At 46.8% G+C, this 22,100-nt stretch overlaps 1 protein-coding gene across 1 annotated transcript in view; it reads right to left on the reverse strand.

The window, feature by feature from the left end:
* Nucleotides 1-22,100, reverse strand: part of GPAT2 (glycerol-3-phosphate acyltransferase 2, mitochondrial) — a 107,001-nt gene that overhangs the window by 5,828 nt on the left and 79,073 nt on the right. The window contains 14 exon segments of the mRNA XM_087938815.1: nt 660-671; nt 673-785; nt 1,477-1,554; nt 4,351-4,499; nt 5,029-5,290; nt 6,131-6,201; nt 8,716-8,837; nt 9,938-10,023; nt 10,955-11,065; nt 12,456-12,665; nt 15,492-15,591; nt 17,850-17,986; nt 19,125-19,221; nt 20,451-20,573. Of these exon segments, the coding sequence (XP_087794941.1) occupies nt 660-671; nt 673-785; nt 1,477-1,554; nt 4,351-4,499; nt 5,029-5,290; nt 6,131-6,201; nt 8,716-8,837; nt 9,938-10,023; nt 10,955-11,065; nt 12,456-12,665; nt 15,492-15,591; nt 17,850-17,986; nt 19,125-19,221; nt 20,451-20,573 (1,671 nt within the window).

Consider the following 22,100-nt stretch of genomic DNA (forward strand, 5'->3'; position numbering starts at 1 on the left):
CTGTGTTGTAAAATATCTCTAGGTAACCTTAGCTGTTATTCTTGACAGCCTCGCGCAGTTTCGGTGAGGCGTGTGCTCATCAAAGTTAATTAGTTTGCAGCAGCCTTTTAACCGGGGATTTGTAAGAATCATTAAAAGGTTTCTGTTCCCTTTGGTTCGTGTTTGTTTTATTGGAAAAGGGTTTGGGTCAGAACAGGGTGGGACCTTTTTGTATCTTCTTTGCATGGGAAAGTCACTTCCAGCCTGGCCCTACCGCAGCCAGCATCTTTTAGTAAACTTATCCCTGCAACCAAATGGGAGTCGAGGGTCTTTCTTTCCTAAGGGGCCAGACTGGGACAGGCCTGACACCACACTTCCTCCTGCTTCCTCTTTGCATACCCACTTCCCTTAAATTCTTTCCATCGCCATCAGCATGGATTCCCTTCATACCTATGCTGTCCTGCAAAGGTATCATCTCCTAATATTTTTTCAGGCTGCCCGTACAGCCTGCCAGCAAGTCTACGAGACTCTTATCAAGGCCGCTTGGGTCCATGTCTTGCTCCATATCCTACCGACACCAAGATCTAGCAAGGACCTCCAAGTGAGATCGGTAAGTGAGCACAGAGAAAAAGGACCGACTCCTCCCCTCCCCCCAACCACTGAGCAGGGAGGATCCATACTTTAAAGCATTGCTTCTCAGCCTCGTCCTGGCCATCAATGTCGACAAAATCTTCCGCTGCCTTCCATAGAAACTTCTCGGTGAAGCCCTTCTGGGTGGTGTCACACATGAAGCAATCGCTGGGCACCTGCAGGGGAGAAAGGAGGGAGAGGTGCCCATCAGCTCCAGGCAACGGGAAGGGAGGGGAGCCCTTGAGTAAAGTCATGGGTCCAACTGTGAGCCCCAAACAACCCAATAAGAAAAGCCGCTTTTCTCTTGCATTCACCTTCAGCCCAAGGCCTGGCAAACAGTCTTTCAAGGGTGTGATTAGGAGCACAGACCTTATCTAGCCTGGAGAGCTGCCAAGTAAATATTTCCAAACGCAGTGCTGACAAGGAAGGGCTCAGCACAGATTCCCTGAGATGCACAGACAGATTTTCACACGGCTGCAACGAACCATTGTTTCCTGCAAAAGCCCCCTCCCCTTTTGGTCCTCTTTTCATCCCTAGGAGAGGGGCCATTCACTGTTCCCCGGTGGCCTTACTCCCACGTCGATCCTGAGTTCGTAACCGTTTCCTTCTTCTGGCAGCTCTGCACATGCGCAGGCTGGGAACAGGCTCCAGCTGCTCCCCCACCTCACTGCTGCCCGACTCCAAAGGCAGCTGACGACTGCCGGATTGCCCTGGCCCCATTTCTGCTTCTGAGACAGAGCCCTCGTCCGAGCCTTCCCCAGCCTCCAGGACCAGCCCACCTTCCTCCCCAACCTCCTCACTGTCTGACTCTGCTGTCAGCTGCACTAACCGCCGGCACACAACAGCTGATAGAAGAGATTTCCTTACCTCCTCGGCCACCAGCAGTCCAGACTCCACCAGCTTGTCCACAGCATGCTGACAATAGTAGTGCACAGACTCGCAAGGCTGGGAGGAAGCATGAAAAGGCATGAGTGACAACCTGAGCTGGCCAATGTGCCTCCCTTGCAAGAGAATGGATGATTCAAAAATCCTGGGCATCTCCCACCTCTGCGATCCTCGACTGATTTATTTACAATGCTTGCCATCCCTTCGTGTTCACAACAACAAAAAAAAGGCTACAATCTCTAATTAAGAGGGGTCGGCAAGATGCCCCAAGGTGGCCCCCAAATACAGAAGTGTGGGTGTAAGAGGAAATAAAATCTATGTCGGAGAGGCCCGATCAACTTCATAGAATCTACTGTTGTCCTTGGAGGTTTATAGGAGAATCTACAGATTTTTAGCTGAACAATTTGGGATGAACACCCTTGGCATGGGGTGAGAATAGGAATGGCTTTCCAGAGGGAAAAAAATATTCCAGACCTCAGGAACCATTTGCACCACTCAGGTGACCCTGAGGACAGAGATACAACTCCAAGTGGCCTCAACGACCCTCCAGAAGGATGCAAGTGACCAGCTGTCTGCAAGGAATATAAATCCTTCCATTTCTCCACTATCCAGTCAGAGCTGAAGAAGCTTCTTGGATGAGAAGCGAAACATCTTCAAAAGAAAAAAACAAGTCCAGTTGACTCCTGAAAAAAAACCTACCACCTTTGGGACAACCATGTTCTGGAGGACTTGAGAATCTCTAGAGATGTTGTAATGACTGTCACCTGAAAATGCACTGTAAGTAATGAAATAACCTTCTTGCAAGTGAAGATGTGCATTTGTTAGTCACAGGCAGCTTAAGAGCCATAGCTGATAATCCAAGCCTCCTCGGAGGCGTAGCCCAATGACTCAAAGCAGGCATCTTCCTCCGAGAGGTCGCAAGTCACGGACACCCCTTTGTTCTAACTCACAAAACCTGCCTCCTCCTACTGAGCAGTGGCAAATCTAAATCTCTTCCTACTTTAAAAAGGCGAAACTGTTTCCAGAGTCCTTCAGGAAGGATGCAAACACAATAACGCTTCCCCAAATTCCTAAAAACAACGATTCACAGAGCTGTAAAACAAGAGTAACTGCTACACTCTCCCAGCTCCACGAGCCCCTCTTACTCTACTCAAGGGGTTTTTTCCAACCTGGGCAACTTTACAACTTGTGGACTTCCGGCTCCCAGAATTCCTTAGAAGAAAAAAAGAGCAGCCAGAATTTGAGGGACTGAAATCCACAAGTCGTAAAGCCGTCGAATTTGGACTGTATTTTCTTTTTTAAAACTGCAGATGGAAGCATATTACTATGAATAGCAATCAGAGCCCTTCGGTGTATGTTGGGAGGGACGAAAAGGAACCAATACGCAGTGACAGGCATTTGGTCTTTTTTTAAAAAAATCTGCATTGGGAGTATCCATCAGCCGCTGCAAAATGAATTTAGCTCTCAAATTAAGTCCTCAACTTATAACCATTTATTCAGGGATCAAAGTTACAATGGTACTTTAAAAAGTGACTCAAGGTTGGTTTTCATACAATCACTGCACATCCCCAAGGTTTTATATTTATCAACCGATGGATTCATTACTATAAGATCATTACAGAAATTGCAGCGTAACAGAGTTGGAAGGGGCCTTGGAGGTCTTCTAGTCTGCCCCCCCTTGCTCAATCAGGAGATCCTATACCATTCCAGACAAGGGGCTGTCCAGTCTCTTCTTAAAAACCTCCAGTGACGGAGCATCCCGCGACTTTTGAATGCTTGCAAGCTGTTGCAAGATATCAGAGAATCTCTTGCCAAGATAACACACATTATCCCTTCCTTTGATTTGCAGTTTTTATCTTTGAAAAGCAGAAAGTTCATTGAATCCTTAGCTCGATGAGCTGCATTTGCAGGACAACATAAACCACGGAGTAACCAGAATATCGTAAAACACGCTAAAATGAGATTTGGGTGGGGAGGGAATGATGGTTTTGATGCAAATCCCCAGGAAGTCGATGAACATTCTCGCCATCTAGATTGCGTGATGGCACCTGGACTTCTTTCCCCCTTTTTATTTGAAATGTTTCACTGCTTATTCAAAAAATGAAAATGAAAATAAAAACGCTTCTTCAGATAAGCAGCAAAACGTTTCAACCCAGAAAGGAAAGAACACGACACAACACAGCAAATCCCCGTCATAATCTGATTCCGAGAGGGAGGCTGGGAGTGGGGGTGTGGCTCCATTGGCTGTGGGGGAACTGGGGAAGGGCAAAATCCGGCTGGGCAGAGCAGGGAAGGGGTAGAACAAGGGAGAGGGAATTCAGAGGAAGACCCAGGCCCATCCCCTCTTCATCCTAGGGCACGCAGGGAAGAATGGAGAAGGGAGCAACGTGGGTTGCATGGCTTATGGGGGAGGAAAGGGCCCTGATTCCCTTCATTGGCTGCCACTGGGAACACAAGTGTATAAAAAGGGAAGCTGCGCACAGCAAGTTGTTGGGAGCAAACAGGACTTTATCTGGTATCCTTGAAGCTTATCTGTGTTCCTGGCGTCTTCCCAACTGTGTGAGTTTTGCTGTGCTTTCAAGTCTGACATTCCTTCTCCTGCCCTGTCAGTTTGGCTTGTTTGGATTTTAAGTTACAGTTTGTGTTTACCCTGTTTTGGATGGCATTTTCTACAGTTGAAGGCTGTTCCTGGGAGAGTTTTTCTCCAGCCTGAAGGTAACCTGGACATTGGGGGCAAAGTTGGAGATAATAAAGGGACTCTTATTGCTTATCTGACTCTGTTGCCTTTGTGCCTCGCCCCTTTGGGTCATCACACCCCCAGAAGAACGTCTGCCAAATAAGACCAATATCTCCTACCTGGCGTAGAAGGAAATCTTTGGGCAACAGCTGAACTAGCAGGACAGACTTGTTATGGAGTTCTTCGTGGGCCAGGACGAAATTCCCAAGCTGCTCAGGGCTTCCCAAATACGGCAGCACCTCCATCAGAAGAGCATTGATGGAACAAGCTGCCAAAAAGATTGAAGGTGGGTGAGTAAACCCTGAGTGAGCCCCTCTTTACACCACCATGTTCATGTAATTAGTAACACACCACAGAGGTGCCATCAAAGTTTAGGAGGAATGAAAGAAAAGGTCTTTGTTGACTCTCTGAGCATCGGACACACAAACACACCTGAGCCAGAGGGTGTGATTCCTTTCCTTTCCTTGTTCGCAAGGCAGCTGCAGATAAACCCACCCACCCACCAACCAACCAACCAATCAGAATAGAGCTGGAAGGGACTTTGGAGGTCTTCTAGTCCAGTCTCCTACTTAAACAGGAGACCCTAAATCATTCTGGACCAATGGCTGTCCAGTCTCTTCGTGAAATTTCATCTCCAGTGATGAAGCATTCACAACTTCTGCTGGCAAGCAGTTCCACTGGTTAGTTTCTCCTGAATTCCAGGTCACTTAGCTTGATTTTCAGGGCCTTTTGATCACAGTTACCTCAATCGACCGTGAGCCAGAGACCTGAGTAGGCTATGAGAACCGGGGACTTACCTCCGATAGCTTCCTGGATGAAGACCGGCAAGACGGCCGTGCTGTGGTGGCCCAGCTCCCTGAGGGCCGCCTCGGTCTTCTTGGGCACCACCAAGATGTCTCCCAATGAGAGGCTGTAGAGGGTCACGCAATCCCGCAGCAGGGAGAGGCCGTGCCACAGCACGTCACGTACCCGGCCAGAAAAACCCACATCATAGTTACGCATCAGGATTTCGTCGGTGATCCAGACGAAGTCTTGCATCAGTCGAGAAAGAAAAACTCCCTGGTGTACGCAAGAAAGAGAGTAAAGGCAGGAAAACAAACCCGTTACAGAGGTCTAGCCATTTCTCCGCTTAACTTGCAATCATCTGATGGGTTTGGGACCAGAGGTGGGGTATTCAGCCGGTTCGGACCGGTTCTAGAGAACCGGTAGCAGAAATGTTGAGTAGTTTGGAGAACCGGCAAATAGGACCTCTGACTGGCCCCGCCAACCCCATCTCTTCTCTAACTCCCATCGAGTCCCAGCTGATTGGCTGGGTTTCCTTTGGTTGCCCTACCCAGGAGAACGGAGCTGGAAAGCAGGTTAGTGGGGCGGGGAGGGAATGGGGATTTTGCAGTATATCCTTCCCCTGCCACGCCCAACAAGCCACGGCACTCCCACCAAGCCACGCTCACAGAACCGACAGTTCCCCATGGATTGCCCTAGAATCCTTAATGTGAAGCAACTAAGTTCTGAGCAGATGTTGTTGTCCTTGTCGCAGCTACCAAAGGAATTTAGCCAAGTCGTTTTTAAACCACTCCTGGGATCACAAAGTCAGGTGAGAAATAGGTCAGCTGAAGATTTCCTTCAAGGACTGGTCCAGTCTGGGGCATCACACTTTGAAGGATGGCTCAAGGATGCCAGAGGTAAGAAAGGAAGCACAGAGTCCACAGTCCTAGAAGGACAGCTGAGTGTATTCAGCCTTGGGAGGAGGTACAGATGAGGACACTCAAGAGGTAGAGCAACTCACCTGAGGTCCCACAGAGCAAGCCATTTCCTTTCATCTCCAAGGTCCCTAACCCTAACCAGGTTCCTGGGAGGAAGTGGGAATCTCACCATGACCCTTTTACTTCCCATTCTTACCTCTTGGTGCACGTGTAGCAGGAGTGCAGAGAGGATGTGGACTGCCATGATGGCCGAACACGATACACCTGCTAGGAAGGTTGAGAGTGGGCAGAGTTAACATTTTTCAGGGTTGTTGTCACTTTAACTGGTGACTTTTAACATGATGCTCCAGGCCAGGGGTCTCCAAGCCGGGCCACTTTAAGACTTGTGGACTTCACCTCCCAGAGTTCCTCAGCCAGCCGTGAATGATAGAGTTGGAAGAGACCAGAAGGTCTCATCTAAGTCTGGGGGTGGGGGGAGAACTCGGACGAGGGTCCTGTGTCCTATGCAGAGATGGGACCAGGACTATCTGGGAGTGAGGTGCTGCCTCTGGAGTCTGGCAGCAGCGAGGAAGAGGACCCAGGGGAGCCTGTTCCCAGTGCGCGTGTGCGCAGAGCTGCTAGAAGGCAAGACAAAAGGGGCGACTTGAGAGTAAGACTGGGAGGTGATTGCCTAAGATATAAAGGACAGGCAAAGGTAGAGAAACCTTTGCAGGAAGCAAAGTCATTCGCTCTGTTCAGATTAAACCTTGAAGCTCTGCGTGGATTTTGTACTTCGGTTGGTTTTTTTTTACCGTTAATTTGGCGCTTTCGCTGTTGGCAGCATTTCAAAGGAAAGGTGGGTGCTTATCTCGAGGGACTGTTTGGGACTCATTACGGGCTGGGAATGCACATAATTCCCAGCGTTGAAATAAAACAAGGCTTGTTTGGACTAAGCGTGTGCTTAATTACAGTCTCAGGAAGTCTTGGTCAGAACAGCCACCAACCAGGAAGGAGCGGGGGTATCAAAGTGATCTCAACTGAAGAAAAAAAAATGCACTCTTAAATCCTTACTAGCAAACGGTAAATCAGTAGAAATGGAATTGTTTTGCAAGAAACAAAGCCAGGGAAATTGGGTGGGCCCAAATTGTTTTTCCTGCAGAATAAATGGACTGCGATAGGCCAGGATGAACCATTTGCTATTATTTTTTTAAAAAAAAAAATATCATTTTTTTTTTAAAAAAAGGAAAGGATTTATCTCAGTAAGGTACGCTTTTTCTCTCCGGCAACGCTCACCCTCCTGAATCGTAAAAGGAGAAAAATGGTGAACGTGCGCTCATAAACCATTATACCAAGTCACGCAGGCTGTGCATTAGCACAGAGAGAGAGAGAGAGAGAGAGAGCAACTGAAGTGATTATACTAAAGTAACTGATAATTGGGAAGTTACCGCCTCACTCGGAGAACAGCAATAAACTCAAAAACACACCTTGACACACAAACCCCGTTCTTTATGTAATGGAGGCTCTTAGGCGACTGAGTGGGTTATTCCAAGTGCTCCTGTTTTGTTCTGACCCCGCTCCACAAACACAACAAACCTTCTGAAGTGAACTCAAAAGATTCCTTTATTAGGAGCGCCGGCAGCCTTGGCACGAAGTTTCTCTCTCACGGCGGGCTAACAAGTCTGTCCGTCCGTGAGATGAATAGTTCTCTGCCACATCTATTATTTCACTCCCCTCCCTTTGATCCCCAGAGCTAAGGGAGGGGCTTTGCTAGCAGTGATGGCTCTTCTGTCCCAAGGGCCGGCTTATAGATTTCCATCGCTCTCCTCTCCTCTGCCTTCTGCGCAGCCACATGTTGGGCACTTGGACCCAGTGTCAGGACTCGGACAAATCCACCCCCATTCAAATCGTAAGTCTCTAGCCGCATCTCTCTGAATAAAAAATATTGATTTATTAGGAGTTCACATGTCAGTGTTTCCTGGGTGTAGCCGACTCTGAGACACGTCATTCATTTCACCTTTGACCCTGGTCTTCCCCGCCTAGATGTATATTCCCCACTGGGACACATCCATAGCCAAGAGTCATCCATCATATTTTCCAATAACAATCTTGAGCGCCAGAAGCTTTGGCTGCCTAGCGATTGTATTTTTTTTGTTCTTCCTCATCAGCCACTTCCAGACCTGAGCGGCTGTTGACTCTCCATCTGTGATGGCTGGGGAAAATGGGAATTGTAATCTAGTCATCTGGAGGGCATGAGCTACAGACTCCGACCTGGTGCAAAAGAAGACCTGCTGTCAACTCATAAAATATTTCTCTGGTCTTTTTAAGGTTGCCAATGGCAACAGAAAGGGAGGGGGGAACAGTGCAGTAGCTTGCAAAATCGAAAGTGCATTCCATAAATGTTTTCAAAGATAGTAACTAGGCGACCGAAGTTTCTGCCATGCAAAATTCTAACTGGAGAGCCTGATTGAGGATTCTTGGCTATGGATGTGTCCCATTGGAGGATATGGATTAGGATACACCCAGAGGGTGGGGGGTAAACCAGGGTCAAGGGTGACAATGAATGATGTGCCTCAGAGTCGGCTACACCCAGGCGGTGCTGGACCTTTTCATTTCCAATAAATCCTTTTGAAGCTCTGGAAGTTTGGCTCAAGACTCATGATTTAAATATGGGTAACTGCCGGAATCCTGACAGCAGCCTTTATTTTGGAATGAATCGACTGTTTTTCTGATGACACGGGCTGGACAACTTCAGCAAACAACATGAAAAGTGACAACTTCAGGTGAGACGGGGCAACAACTTACCATTCAAAGTGTGGAGGCTCAAATTGTCCAGCAAAACCTGTTCGTCTACGCTGGTCGGGGGCACAACATCTTGAAAGCTCGTAGGCCAACATTCCACTTTCTCACAATCCAGAATGCTGGGGCTATTAAAGCAGAGAATGAGGTGGTGGTCAACGGCAGCTTTTGGGATCAGTACGGCTTGTCCCTCCCTCCGTCCCTTTATCCATCCTTCTGTGATGACCTGGGGTGTGGCACGAAGGCAACCCCAGCCAGAGAACAGGTATGAGTCCCTTTATTTGCTCCAACTTTGCCCGCAACGTTCCGTTCACTCTCCGGCCAGCAGAAAAGCTCTCCCACGAACCTGCAACAGCCTCTGGTTGCAGATACTCTAGTCCAAACGCTGTAAGCAGACTGACTGCAATCAAGCGCTCCAGCAGGGCAAGACAATGAGTCCAATCATTCCAGCAAGGCAAGATAAGCACATCGAAGCACAGCAATAATTCACACAGACAGGAGGAATGGCAGGAATGTGGGCTAAAACTCACAACACCAGATGAGTTCAGTGTTTGTTCCCGACAAACGCCCCCCGCCCCACAACTGCCTCTCCTTTAAACTCCTTCACAGGTGTGCCTTGTGAAGGGAATCAGGGCCCTTTCCTTCCTTGTAAGCCACATTGCTCCCTTCTCCATTCTTCCCTGTGTGCCCTAGGATGAGGAGGGAGTGTTCTGTTCTGTTCTGTTCTATCCTCTCCTCTCCTATTTCTATTCTATTTCTATTCTGTTCTGTTCTGTTCTCTTCTCTTCTATCCTCTCCTCTCCTATTTCTATTCTATTTCTATTCTGTTCTGTTCTATTCTATTCTATCCTCTCTTCTCCTATTTCTATTCTATTTCTATTCTGTTCTGTTCTGTTCTATTCTATCCTCTCTTCTCCTATTTCTATTCTATTTCTATTCTGTTCTGTTCTCTCCTCTCCTGTTTCTATTCTATTTCTATTCTGTTCTTGTTCTGTTCTGTTCTCTTCTATTTCTCGCAACTTCCACCAACCCGTCTAGAAGAGACCTCTGTCTAAGTGACCTGGGGGGACCTTTTTGAGCCCCTTTCTGCCTGCCTTCCTAGCAGCCAGCCAGATGTTGAGTCTTTTCAACCTGCAGCGGGGACTTTCACATCTTCCCAGTCCAGGGGAGGGGGGGTCGGCCCAGCCATAGCCGCTTCTGCGTCCCCACAACTCTGGCGTAGACTTACCCCCTGCCGAGAATTTCGGGTAAGAGCAGTTCTCTCAAGGGCTTCCTGGAGCCACTTTGCCGGAAACACCGGTTGGTCACAAAGTCCTAGGGAGAAAGCCAGAGAGTCTTGTTGGGAATCTCAGCAGTCAGGAAGAACCATCAGTCCGTGAAAAAGCTCCCCTTCAGAAGCGGCGGGTGCTCCCATCACTTGGAGGTTTTCAAAAGTTATAAAATATTTCCATGGTCGTGTTAAGAGTTGCCAACAGAAAGGGAGCGGGGGTGGGGGAAAGGGGCTTGAAAGAGTAGTGTGGCAGCTTGCAAACTGAAAGTGAATTCCATAAATGTTTTCGAAGATAGTAAGTAGGTGACTGAAGTTTCTGCTGTGCAAAACTCTTAACTGGAGAGCCTGATTGATGACTCTGGAATTTATTTGATTGTTCTTGTTAGTTTTTATTGTTTTTGTTTTTTGTTTCAAATATGATTTTATATTGTGTAAGCCGCCTTGAATCGCCATGGGCGAATAGGCGGCAATATGAATCAAACAAATAAATAGATAGATAGATAAATAAGTAATTTTTTTTTTAAAAAAATTCCACTGTGCCAGGCAAAGCAGCTGAGCTTGAAAACCAGAAAATAAAGGTCAGAAAACAGCCAGGGTGGGCAGGTCCCCCCAAGCAGCTGATCGTCGGAACAAACTGGTTTGCTCACGTATGATCCTGGGAGCTACTGGTTCGGCAGGCTGAACCAGTAGCTCCGAGGATCGTCTGTGAGAGAACCAGTTCGCTCCAACGAGCAGCTGCTGGGCCCTCCCGCCCACTCCGGCTGTTGGGTGAATACCGCCATTGATGCGAATCCTACGTTTACTCTAAGGTTATGGTCAGAGTTTTGCACGTCTGAAGAAGGTGCTTCCACCAATCCCTTCACTAGGGCTTATTTTTTGGAGGGGGGAGGGCTTATGTTAGGCGCACACTTTAAAAAAAATCATGCTAGGGCTTATTCTCGGGGTGGGTCTTATTTTAGGAGAAAGAGTGGTTACCTGCAAAGAGAAGGGCTGAGCAAAGTCAATCCGGACATAGCTCTGTCCACAACAAGCAGCTTGGCAGAGAGACCACACGGTGGTCCAGAGACCAAGAGTCCGGGTGGGGCTCTGGAAAACAGAAGAAGCAGTGCAGATGTCAGTTGTGGTCAACATCAGGACTTCTTTTTTGACCCCTTTGCTGGAGGAAACCCCCCAATCGTGGCCGAAGATCACTTGCTTGGCTTTAGTTTGGATCTGGACAAGACAGGGCCACAGAATTGGACAGAAACCTGTGGAAACCGGCCCCATGATAGGCTGCAGGTGAGAGGTCAGAATTTTAAAATCCTCCTTCAGGTATTTCTTGCAGTTCTTGCTGACATTTCATTACCAATCAAGGTAACCTCGTCAGGGCTAGCTAAACCCTAATCCTCACCCTCTAGCACTGATGAGGTTACCTAGTTTGGTAACGAAACATCTGCAAGCAAACCACCTGTCAACTCGTAAAGCATTCCTGTGCTCGTTTTCGAGTTGCCATAAGCAGGAAGGGGGGGGGAACCTGAAGGAGCAGTACGGCAATTAAAACCAGAAGTACATTCCACACTTATCTTACAAAAATTGTAGCCTAGGCTACCGGATCTTCTGCCCCTGAATATCCTTCATTGGAGAATGTGATTGATGACACCCAGCCCGTGAATGTGCCTCCTTGGAGAATCTGATTTATGACACACAAAGCCTCTGCAGCCTTTGGAGGCTGAAAAGCGGGGCCGTTTCGGCACTTCTGGTATTTCTGGAAGGCCCGTTTTTCGGCTTCCAAAGGCTGCAGAGGCTTCATTCGAGCCTCCGGAAGGGCAAAAAAGGCCTCAAACGGGCCGAAAATCAGCTGGGAGGCACGCACATGTGCAGTGAAGGTAAGGGGGAGGGTGTTGCGTGCGCATCTACAGCGGGTTTGGGCTGCATTGCATTGTGGGTGCTGGCACACCTGCGTGTTTTCAGCACACCACAACATAAAGGTTTGCCATCACTGCCCTAAATCATTCTGGACCAATGGCTGTCTAGTCTCTACTTGAAAGTCTCCAGTGATGGAACATTCAAATCTTCTAGTGGAAAGCAGTTCCACTGGTTAGTTGTCCTCAGTTAGGAAGCTTCTCCTTCATTCTACCTCGCTTAGCCTGATTCTTGGGGCCTTTTGGCCGCAGCTGCTGTCCTTACTGTAAGGCAACCAGAAAGCATCCATGATATCAATCACTCTGAGACATTTTCTCTCCAATTGATTTATTTAGGAACAGATCTGGCATGTCAAAGGCGATTTCCCAAAGTGAAATTATTTTTTGAGCGTTACACAGAATCCACCTTCCCTCCTCCTTTCTCTCATCCCACTTCTACACTTCATAAATCGCGAGAACCAATTAACCGCAACTGGAATTTCTTAACACGACATACAGAATAACCTTGAACTTTTCAACTCCTCCATCCCGCCTTCCATGAAATGGGACAGCTGAATTTTAAAGCTGACACTTACCTCCTTCCCCTTGTGAATGCAGTCAGGAGTTCTCTCATAGGAGATGCCAATGGGCACTATCAGGATGTCTGGGATGGCCCTGGTGTAATAAGCACTGAGCACCAAGCTCAGCCAGGCTCTACCGGAGGGGGAGAGCTGCTGAGACCCAGAGGAGACCTCTTCCAAGAAGACCAGCAGGGGTTGCTTGGTCAGGAGGAGTTCTTCGACGTACTGTGAGAAAAGACAGGAAGACTGTGAACATCCTTTCCTGCATCCACAGATTCATTGGCTCAAACCTTGATAACCGGGGTTATCTCCTGACTTGGGCAACTTTAAGACTTGTGGACTTCAGTTCCTAGAATTCCTCAGCCAGCACGGCTGCACAAAAATAAAGACGTGGCTGTCTGAGGAATTCTGGGAGTTGAAGTCCACAAGTCTTAAAGTTGCCAAGTGTGGGGAGTCCTGCTTTATAAGCACTAGTGTTGTGCGATGATTACAAATATAGAGTAGAATAAGGGATAGAGCAGAACAGGACAGGACAGGACAGGACAGGACAGGACAAGACAGAATGGAATAGAATGAAAAATGGAATGGAATGGAATGGAATGGAATAGGATAGGATAGAATAAGGGATAGAATAGAATAGAATAGAATAGAGGATAGGGTAGGATAGGGTAGGATAGGATAGGATAGGATAGGATAGGATAGGTTAGGATAGAATAAGGGATAGAATAGAATAAGGGATAGGGTAGAGTAGAGTAGAGTAGAATAGAATGATAGGATAGGATTGAACAGAATAGAATAGAATAAGGGATAGGATAGAATAGAGTAGAATAGAGTACAGTAGAATAGGATAGGATAGGATAGGATAGGATAGGTTAGGTTAGGTTAGGTTAGGATAGAATAAGGGATAGAATAGAATAAGGGATAGGATAGGGTAGGGTAGGGTAGGGTAGGGTAGAGTAGAGTAGAGTAGAGTAGAGTAGAGTAGAGTAGAGTAGAGTAGAGTAGAGTAGAATAGAATAGAATGATAGGATAGGATTGAACAAAATAGAATAGAATAAGGGATAGGATAGAATAGAGTAGAATAGAGTACAGTCGAATAGAATAGAATGATAGGATAGGATAGGATAGGATAGGATAGGATAGGATAAAATAGAATGGAACAGAATTCTTTATTGGCCAAGTGTTTTTGGACACACAGGGAATTGGTCTCCAGTGCATAAGTTCTCAGTGTACATACAAACAATGAAGTGATGGGTCATAGGTCATAAATCACAGTTACCCTCTTCATAAGCCATAAGATTCAAGACTCAGTGACAGAAGATACTAAAGGAATAGATAACAGACCATCTGGAGAGACAGCCACTATATAAAAAAACCCTACAAGTCCACTTTATCGGATCCGATTATTACAGGCAGATTAGATGAAACTGCCCACATGCCCGTCCAAGAGGATCAAGAGGAGACCCGAAAAATCCTGCAGAAAGTCGAATGCGAAACCTTCAAAGGATTTCTAACCCTTCTACGCCGACCGAACCCCTCGTGGGCCATTCACACTACAAGCGACAACGTTTCCCTTTGCGCGTCTCCTTTTGAAGAGCCGAAATGGCAACCTCAATTAAGCCCCGCAAGGAAGGAGGATCTCAGCGGCTCTTTTAACGTTCTTCCTTCCTTCCTTTCATTCTTTTTTTTCTTTTTAAACAGCTTTGAAGGTAAGCTCACAAAGGGAGTGCGCGCGTGAACAACCGTTTCCAGAGACTGTGAAAGGCCCCCTCTGGGACTGTGCTTTGTTCTTCCCCACAGCCATGAGAACTTGAAAATTGCATCGCGGATTGTCCCGAAGGGGCTTTATTTTTTTTTGCAAAAGGCAACTGGACTTTTCTTCGTTTTTCTTCCTTGAAGACACTTTGCTTCTCAGCCAAGAAGCTTTTTAAGTTCTGAATGGAACAATTTATATTCCTTACAGTCCTCTGGTCATTCTCCCTCCCCCTCCCTCTCTCTCTCTCTCTCTCCCTCTGTGTGTGTGTCTCTCTCTCCATCTCCCTCCCTGTCTGTCTCTCCCTCTGTCTCTCTCTCCCTGTGTCTCTCTCTCTCTGTCTCCATCTCTCCCTCTCCCTGTGTGTGTGTGTTTCTATCTCTTCATCTCTCTCTCTCTCTCTCCATCTCCATCTCTCCCTCTCTCTTGTGTCTCTCTCTCCATCTCCTTCCTCTTTCTCTCCCTTTCTTTCTCTCTCCCTGTCTCTCTCTTCCTGTCTCTCTCTCTGTCTCCATCTCTCCCTCTCCCTGTGTGTGTGTTTCTATCTCTTCATCTCTCTCTCTCTCTCTGTCTCTCCATCTCCATCTCTCCCTCTCTCTGAGTGTGTCTATCTCTCCATCTCCCTCCCTCTGTCCCTCCGTCCGTCTCTCCATCTCCATCTCTCTGTCTCATCTCTCTCTCTGTCTCTCTCTCCACCTCCCTTTCTGTCTCGTCTCTCTTTCTTTCTCTGTGTGTGTATGCGTCTCTCTCTCCATCTCCTTCCTCTCTGTCTCTCCCTCTCCCTCCCTCTCCCTTTCTGTGTCTCTCTCTCCATCTCCATCTCTCCCTCTCTCCCTCTGTGTCTCTATCTCTCCATCTCACTCTCTCTCTCTTGTCTCTCTCTCTCTTTCTCTCTGTGTATGTGTGTGTCTCTCTCTCCATCTCCCTCCCTCTGTCTCTCCCTCTGTCTGTCTCTGTCTCTCTCTCCATCTCCATCTCCCTCCCTCCCTCTCTCTCTCTCTCCCTGTCTGTCTTTGTCTCTCTGTCTCTCTGTCTCCCTTTTCCTCTCTCTGGATCTCTCTTTCCAATTGTCTGTTCGACCTGTCCTTTTCCGATCTGAAAAAAGCACAAACTGGAATAGCCAACGTAACCCAGGGATTAACGAAGAAGCGGCTACGTTCACAAGCCTCCAACCCAACTTTGGAAGTCTCTTCACATTACCCAAGCAGCCCTCTCCCTCCCTTCGGAATGCTCTTGCTGGGCCCTTCCCTCGGGCCCCCCAACCCCTCCCGGCCCCAAAGATCAAGCATTCGACTCACAGAAGCCACCACCGCTCTGGAGAAGGCGCCTTCCTCGAGGTCCCCGCTCTGCCCGATTCCTTGGGGCAGGAACACACCTCCCAGCGAAGCCAGCAAGGCCCTGGACCAAGAAGATAAGAAAGCTGTTAGTTCACCCCGAGAAATCTGTTGCTTGTGGCGGGGTGTGTGTGTGTGTGTGTGTTGGAAAATATTCAAACATACCGGGAGAAGTTTGCTATTTGGGGCAGGAGTCTACCTGGGGCAAATCTTCCCTGCCTTTGGCATGCTGAAGTAGAAAAGCCATTTATTTTTTCCAGATAGGGAGAAATACAGCTTGAAACATGAAAGGCACAGATAAAGTTGCCGGCGAGGAAGAGAAATGCAGTTGTTCTTTCCTAGGCTTTCCCCAAAAACACTAAACCAACTCTGAGTCCCGAAAATAACCTCTTGTATTAAATAAATGAATTTAGTGCATTCACATTCAGCCAGTGGCCTGGCAAAGAGTCTTGCGAAGATGTAATTATCAGCTCAGACCTTATCTATCTTGGCAAGCTGCCCAGTAAATATTTCCACACAGCAGTGCTGACAGGGAAGGGCTGAGCACAGATTCTCTAGGTTACACAGACAAATAAATCTTCATGAGGCTGGAACGAATGAACGAATGAGCGAGTGAGTTGTTTCCTGCAAAAGCCGCCTCCCCTTTTGCTCCCCTTTTAATCCCTAGGGGAGGGGCCATTCACCGTCCACCCGTGGCCTTACTCCCACGTCTACCCTTAGTTCGTAATTTTTCCCTTCTTCTGGCAGCTCTGTGCATGCGCACGCTGGGAACCAGCTCCAGCTACTCCCTCGCCTCACTGCTGTCCGAGCCCGAAGGAAGCTGATGACTGCCAGACTGCCCTGGCCCCGTCCCTGCCTCCGACACAGAGCCTTTCTCAGCCTCCAAGACCGGCCCAGGTTCCTCTCCAACCTCCTCACTGTCCGACTCGGCTACCAACTCTGCCAGCAGGCCACAACACCAGTCGCAATTTCAGCGCAGGGACTCAGAAATCGCAGAAAATGGACAGGGTCAAAATAAAGACAAACGTGTCTTAAAAAGGGGACTCTTTAAGTTACTCTGCAGGCTCTGATTAAATTGGGGAATTTAAAAACAACCACCACCACCACCTTGGTTCTGAATTGTGCATTTGTGCAGATAAAAAGCTGAATTGTTATGCCGGTTGTGGGCAGAACGTATCCTGCAAATTATTACAGTGCCGTTAAGGCATTGAAAAAGACTCGTGGAATTGGATTTATTAGGAACAAACTGGTAAAAGCTTTTTCCAAGACAGCCTCCCACATACATTTTTAAAAAGGAGGTGGGGAGAAAAGTACAAGGAAGGGAAGGAGAAGAAAGACTCGGTAGAAAACCCAGGAAGCCTTCCAGAAAAGATTGGAGGGCCATTTGTTCAGGATGGAATAAGGCCTCCTGTCTTGGGCAAGGGGGTTGGAGTAGATGACCTCCCGGGTCCCTTTCAACCTTACAATTCTAAATGAAGTTACTGGCAAACCAGGAAATTGGTGTGGGGGGGGATCAGCAATGGAGAACTCTTATTGAGACATTCTACCTGTTCAAAAGCCTGTGAAAAACATCCTTTCCTCTTCCATCTTGACAAATGCTCCAGTCCCTCACCTGTGAACTTACATATCTCAGGCACCCACAATCTGGGCTTTATGGTCACAAAGACTTTATGGGTAAAATGGGCTGGAGCCCCCGACTTTATTTTAAATTATTGCACCATGTAGAATCAACATATATCCTGCTCCGGAGTTTGCATGGGATAATTATATTTCCAGACAATCCATTGGAACAAGGAAGAGCACTGTTCTGAGTTTTGTGAGAATTCTGGAGAAAGGAATTCTGGGAAAGCATAGGATCTCACACCTCAGGATACAAGCCCAGCTTACAACCTACCTGCACGTCAAACTAATATATCATTGTGTATTTTTTTTCTCTTTTTCTCATGCCCAAGCAAGAATAAGTAACAATACAGTGGAGGGTTTATTATTGAGTATTCAGCTTAAGGCAACAAAACCTTTATTACACAACAATTATTTTGATGTAATTGGCCGTTGTATATTTCAGCTCTGGATGTAACATTTAAATCTGATGGTCATGAATAAGGATTATTTCAAATCAGAGTTAACACTGATATAAACCTCTTCCTTTTTCTTCACTTTCAAAGGTTCAACTCCTCTAAACGTTAAATGTGTTCATAGTCTCTCATTCATATCATATAAATCCCCCTGTGTCAAAACAATATACGACTTGGGATTTATAACAATGTAATAACATAGGTTTTCAAGAAAGGTTTAAAATCTTTTCCAGGACGTTGACTCTACCTGTAGGTGGGGGTGAAGGTTTTGTTTTCCCAAGCCACTCGTGGCATGGCTACACCCTGGGAGACCAAAAGGAGTGGAAGCCACAGGCCATCCAGGTGAGACTTGTGAGTTGAAAGGAAAACCATCGGAGTATTAGCCTGCTTGCAGGGGGAAAATAGAGAGATTATTCACTGCTGGAATATTAACACCTAATATTAACAGTCTTTCTTTCCTCTGGATTAGCTATGCCCAACCGTTCTTTGTATGTTTTAGTCTCCAGGTCTTTAATCCATCTTAGTTGCTCATTTCTGCACTTTACCCAAAGTCTCGACATCTTTTTTGCAATGTGGGGATGCGGCGTCATGTCCCAAGTCTGAATCTGGGGTGGAAGAGGAGCTGGAACCTGAGTGGACAGAGATTGAGGGGGCGGCTTCCTTCAGAGGAAAATGGGGAAGGGCAGGGCGAGTCAGGCCAGGGCCTTTTAGGATTAGGACAGTTTGTCGACAGGGAGGCACAGGGGCAGGGCGAACATGAGAGACGGAACTCAGGACCATCCCCTCCTGATCCGAGAGGACGGAGAGTGGAAAGAAGGCGAGAACAGCGCAGTGATCCAACTACTCGGGAGGAGAGCGCCTCGCCCCTCTTCACGAGGCACATCTGGGGAATGAGACGTTAAGGAGACGCTGTGGGAAGGGGCATTTGTTGGAACAAACGCTGAGTTCCTGAACTCAGGGATGAGGTCAATAGTAGAAAGTCTAAGGTTAAAGTTTTTTGGGGTTGGGGAAGAAACCAGAGAGTCAGGTAGAGTATTCCAGACATTGACCTCTCTGTTATTGAAGTCGTATTTCCTTCAATCAAGTTTGGTGCGATTAACCTTAAGTTTGTATCTATTGTGTGCTCTTGTGTTGTTGTGGTTGAAGCTGAAGTAGTCATTGACAGGTAGGACATTGCAATATATAATTTTATGTACTATACTTAGATCGGACCGAAGGTGGCATAGTTCTAGGTTTTCTAGGTCTAGAATTTCGAGTCTGGTGGCATAAGGTATTCTGCTACAAATAGAGGAGTGGAGAACTCTTCTTGTGAAATATTTCTGGACTTTCTCAACTGTGTTAATATCAGATACGTAATGTGGGTTCCAGGCTGATGAGCTGTATTCGAGTATTGGTCTAGCAAAGGTTTTGTATGGGGAAATTTTGGAGGAATATTATCTCTGTGCCGTGCCCCTGGTCAACCACATGCAGGATTCCAGGTGTGGCCTTACTAAGGTTTTATAAACATCTGTTTCCTTATCACCTCTTCTGCTCTGTGCACCATCTCCAGCTGCCCTCTGTGGACTATCACTCGGGGGAATATCCGGGTCAGGAATTTTAGCAGAACCCAGTGACAGAACCTAAAGGAAGCAAAGATGTTAAGGCTCAGAGACGCAGGGCTTTCAGCTCAGCAATTCTGGGCAAGCTTATTAGCTCCTTCTGAAGAGGCCTTGAGCAATACGCTCCATGGATGATGTTAGATCATCGGCTCTGTTTTTCACCCACTAGTGCAAACACAGTTCAAGCCACCCCAACATGATTTTCATAACACCTGTAGTAACCTCGTAGTCAATTCAGGGGCAAGCTTCCACATCCTTAATCTTACAATTCCTAAAAATTTGTCTACAGTGCAGCGACGGCAGATAAATTTTACCTTTATTTTCATTTCCGCAAACTTGTTTACTGCCCATCTCGCTACAAGAATCAATTCTCTTTACAGGCCTCCAAGCACTGCTGTCGAAGTCCTGCAGTGTGCAGCCTGAGAAACTCCTAGCCATCGTTCATATAATGGGAGAGGCCCCTGTAGGAGCTGCACACATTTCCCCCACTTCCAAGACCTGCAGAGGGCTGAACCAGGAAAGGAGTCCATAAAAATATTCTAATGAGATTCAGGGCAGGGCTGGATCTTCTGACTATGGAAAGAAGGAAATAAGGAAGGAAGGAAGGAAGGAAGGTAGGAAAAAGAAGGAAGAAAAAAAGGAAGGAAGAAGAAAGGAAGGAAGGAAGAAGGAAGGAAGGAAGGAAGGAAGGAAAAAAAAGAAAGGAAGAAGAAGAAAGAAGAAAAAGAAGGAAGAAAGGAAGAGAAAGGAAGGAAGGAAGAAAAAGAAGGAAGAAAAAAGAAGAAAGAAGGAAGGAAGAAGAACAAAGAAGAAGGAAGGAAGGAAGGAAGAAGGAAGGAAGGAAGAAGGAAGGAAGGAAGGAAGGAAGGAAGAAAGAATAAAGAAGGAAGAAGAAAGAAAGATGGAAGGAAGAAGAAAGAAAGATGGAAGGAAGAAGAAAGAAAGATGGAAGGAAGGAAGGAAGGAAGAGAAAGGAATGAAGAAGGAAAGAAGGAAGGAAGGAAGAAGACTGTGCTTAAATATGCTCCAGAGTTGAACTGCAACCCGGTATTTATTCAAAATCCCCGTGGGTCCCCTCTGGGTTGCCAGAAAAAAAAAGGTACCAACTGTCCGTGAATGCAGCCAGCCGCCCTGTGCTAAAAGTGAGGGAAAGCCCCCCCCACCCAATCCCTCCTTCCCTTTCACACCCCTCAGGGTTCAAATAGCCCCACCCCTCAATCCATCTGGGCGGAGCCAAGCTGGGGACCTACCTCAAGAGGAAAGGGGAGAGGCGGCCTTGTATCTGGCCGAGAATTCTCCGGATCTCTTTCGTCCACTCCAGGCAGGTCCCTGGCGCGTCCCCTGAGCCTTTCGGGGAGACCAGCGCCTGCACTCTGGTGGGAAGAAGGGAAAAGAGGAAAAATGCAAGAGAAGGAAAGCAGCTTTGCAAAGGCCTTTGGGAATGTCCCAGGAACGCATTCAGCGGACGGTCATGTTTTAACCGGTCACAACCGCCAAGGGGACACGGTGCCTACGACACTTAACTTGTCGATCAGAAAAGATCGGCAGTTCGACGGTTCGAATCCCTAGCACCACATCATGGAGCGAGCTCCCGTTCCTTGTCCCAGCTTCTGTCAACCAAGCAGTTCGAAAGCACGTAAAAAAAATGCAAGTAGAAAAATAGGGACCCCTTCGGTGGGAAGAAGGTCACCGCGTTCCATGCGCCTTCGAAGGCATTTAATCCTGCCAGCCACATGACCACGGAGACGTCTTCGGACAGCACCGTCTCTTGTAAAACTAAATGGTGCTTCACTTAGCAACTGGTTCACTTAATGACCGAGTTTCCGGTCCTGATTATCATCCCAAGGGATCCTGACTGTGTTAAGGACTTTTTTTTTTCCAGACTAACTTGCAGCCTGGGGATTTACTGTCACAGAGAGGAGCGGGTCAAGCTATTTTCCAAAGCACCCGAAGGCCAGGCAAGGAATAATGGATGGAAAATTGGAAATTAATTATCAAGGAGAGATTCAACCTGGAAATAAGGAGGAATTTTCAACAATCAACCAATGGAACAGTAGCTTGGTCTCCAATCCAAGCTACGAAGCCTGTCCGATTCTTTTAGCCGTTTCCAAGATTAGCCAAATTTACCCAAGGGGCCACATCATTGGACAAAACGCCAATCAGAATTTTTCCCAGAGCCAGATATTGATCGTTTCCTTCCACCCCGATCAAAGAAAAAAAAAAAGAAGGCTAAAAACTTCAAAAATAAAAGATAGGGTTCTTGAATGGCATTTTGGTGCAGAAATTGGGCAAAATGGATGCGTAAGTCACACGGCAGAATCCCTTGTGAGAAATATGACGCACTCTGTAGGTTTCTGCACTTGCTCTTTCTAACTTCCTGCAGCCTCTTCTGGAGAGGAAGGTCAGATGGAAAGATATTTTCCTTGACATTTATTATTATTATTCTTTTACACGAGAGGTTTCCAAAGGCTAAAAACCTTCAGCAATGCAATTTAAAAACCATAAAATATTTGTGTTTTATTTAAAAGGCCCCTCTCTGGGGCTTGGGGGAACAAAAATGACATCATAGAATTCTTTTCAATTTGATCCAGTTATTTGGGATGTTGGAAAACATAAGGAGCTTTTTTTTAAAAAAAAAAATTCCCGGAAAAGGCAAACTTCGTCCCCCAAGGGATACATGGCTTTACAAAAGAGAGAGAAAGATAATCCATTTAAGATATACAGTATATGATTTTTTTAAACCAATGAATCTGTAGAGACAGCTTTACGATGGCCCATTAATATGACCCCCTCGCCTTTTTTGGGTAAAATAATTCCAAGCAAAGGGAAATAAAAGTTTTTTTTTTTAAAAAAAGAGAGATTTAATTATTCTTTGCAGGCAAAAAAAACAAACAGCACTA

Source organism: Pseudonaja textilis, chromosome 9, assembly GCF_049901715.1.
Source record: "Pseudonaja textilis isolate UNSWEBS1 chromosome 9, rPseTex1.2, whole genome shotgun sequence".
In the NCBI taxonomy this organism is placed as follows: domain Eukaryota; kingdom Metazoa; phylum Chordata; class Lepidosauria; order Squamata; family Elapidae; genus Pseudonaja; species Pseudonaja textilis.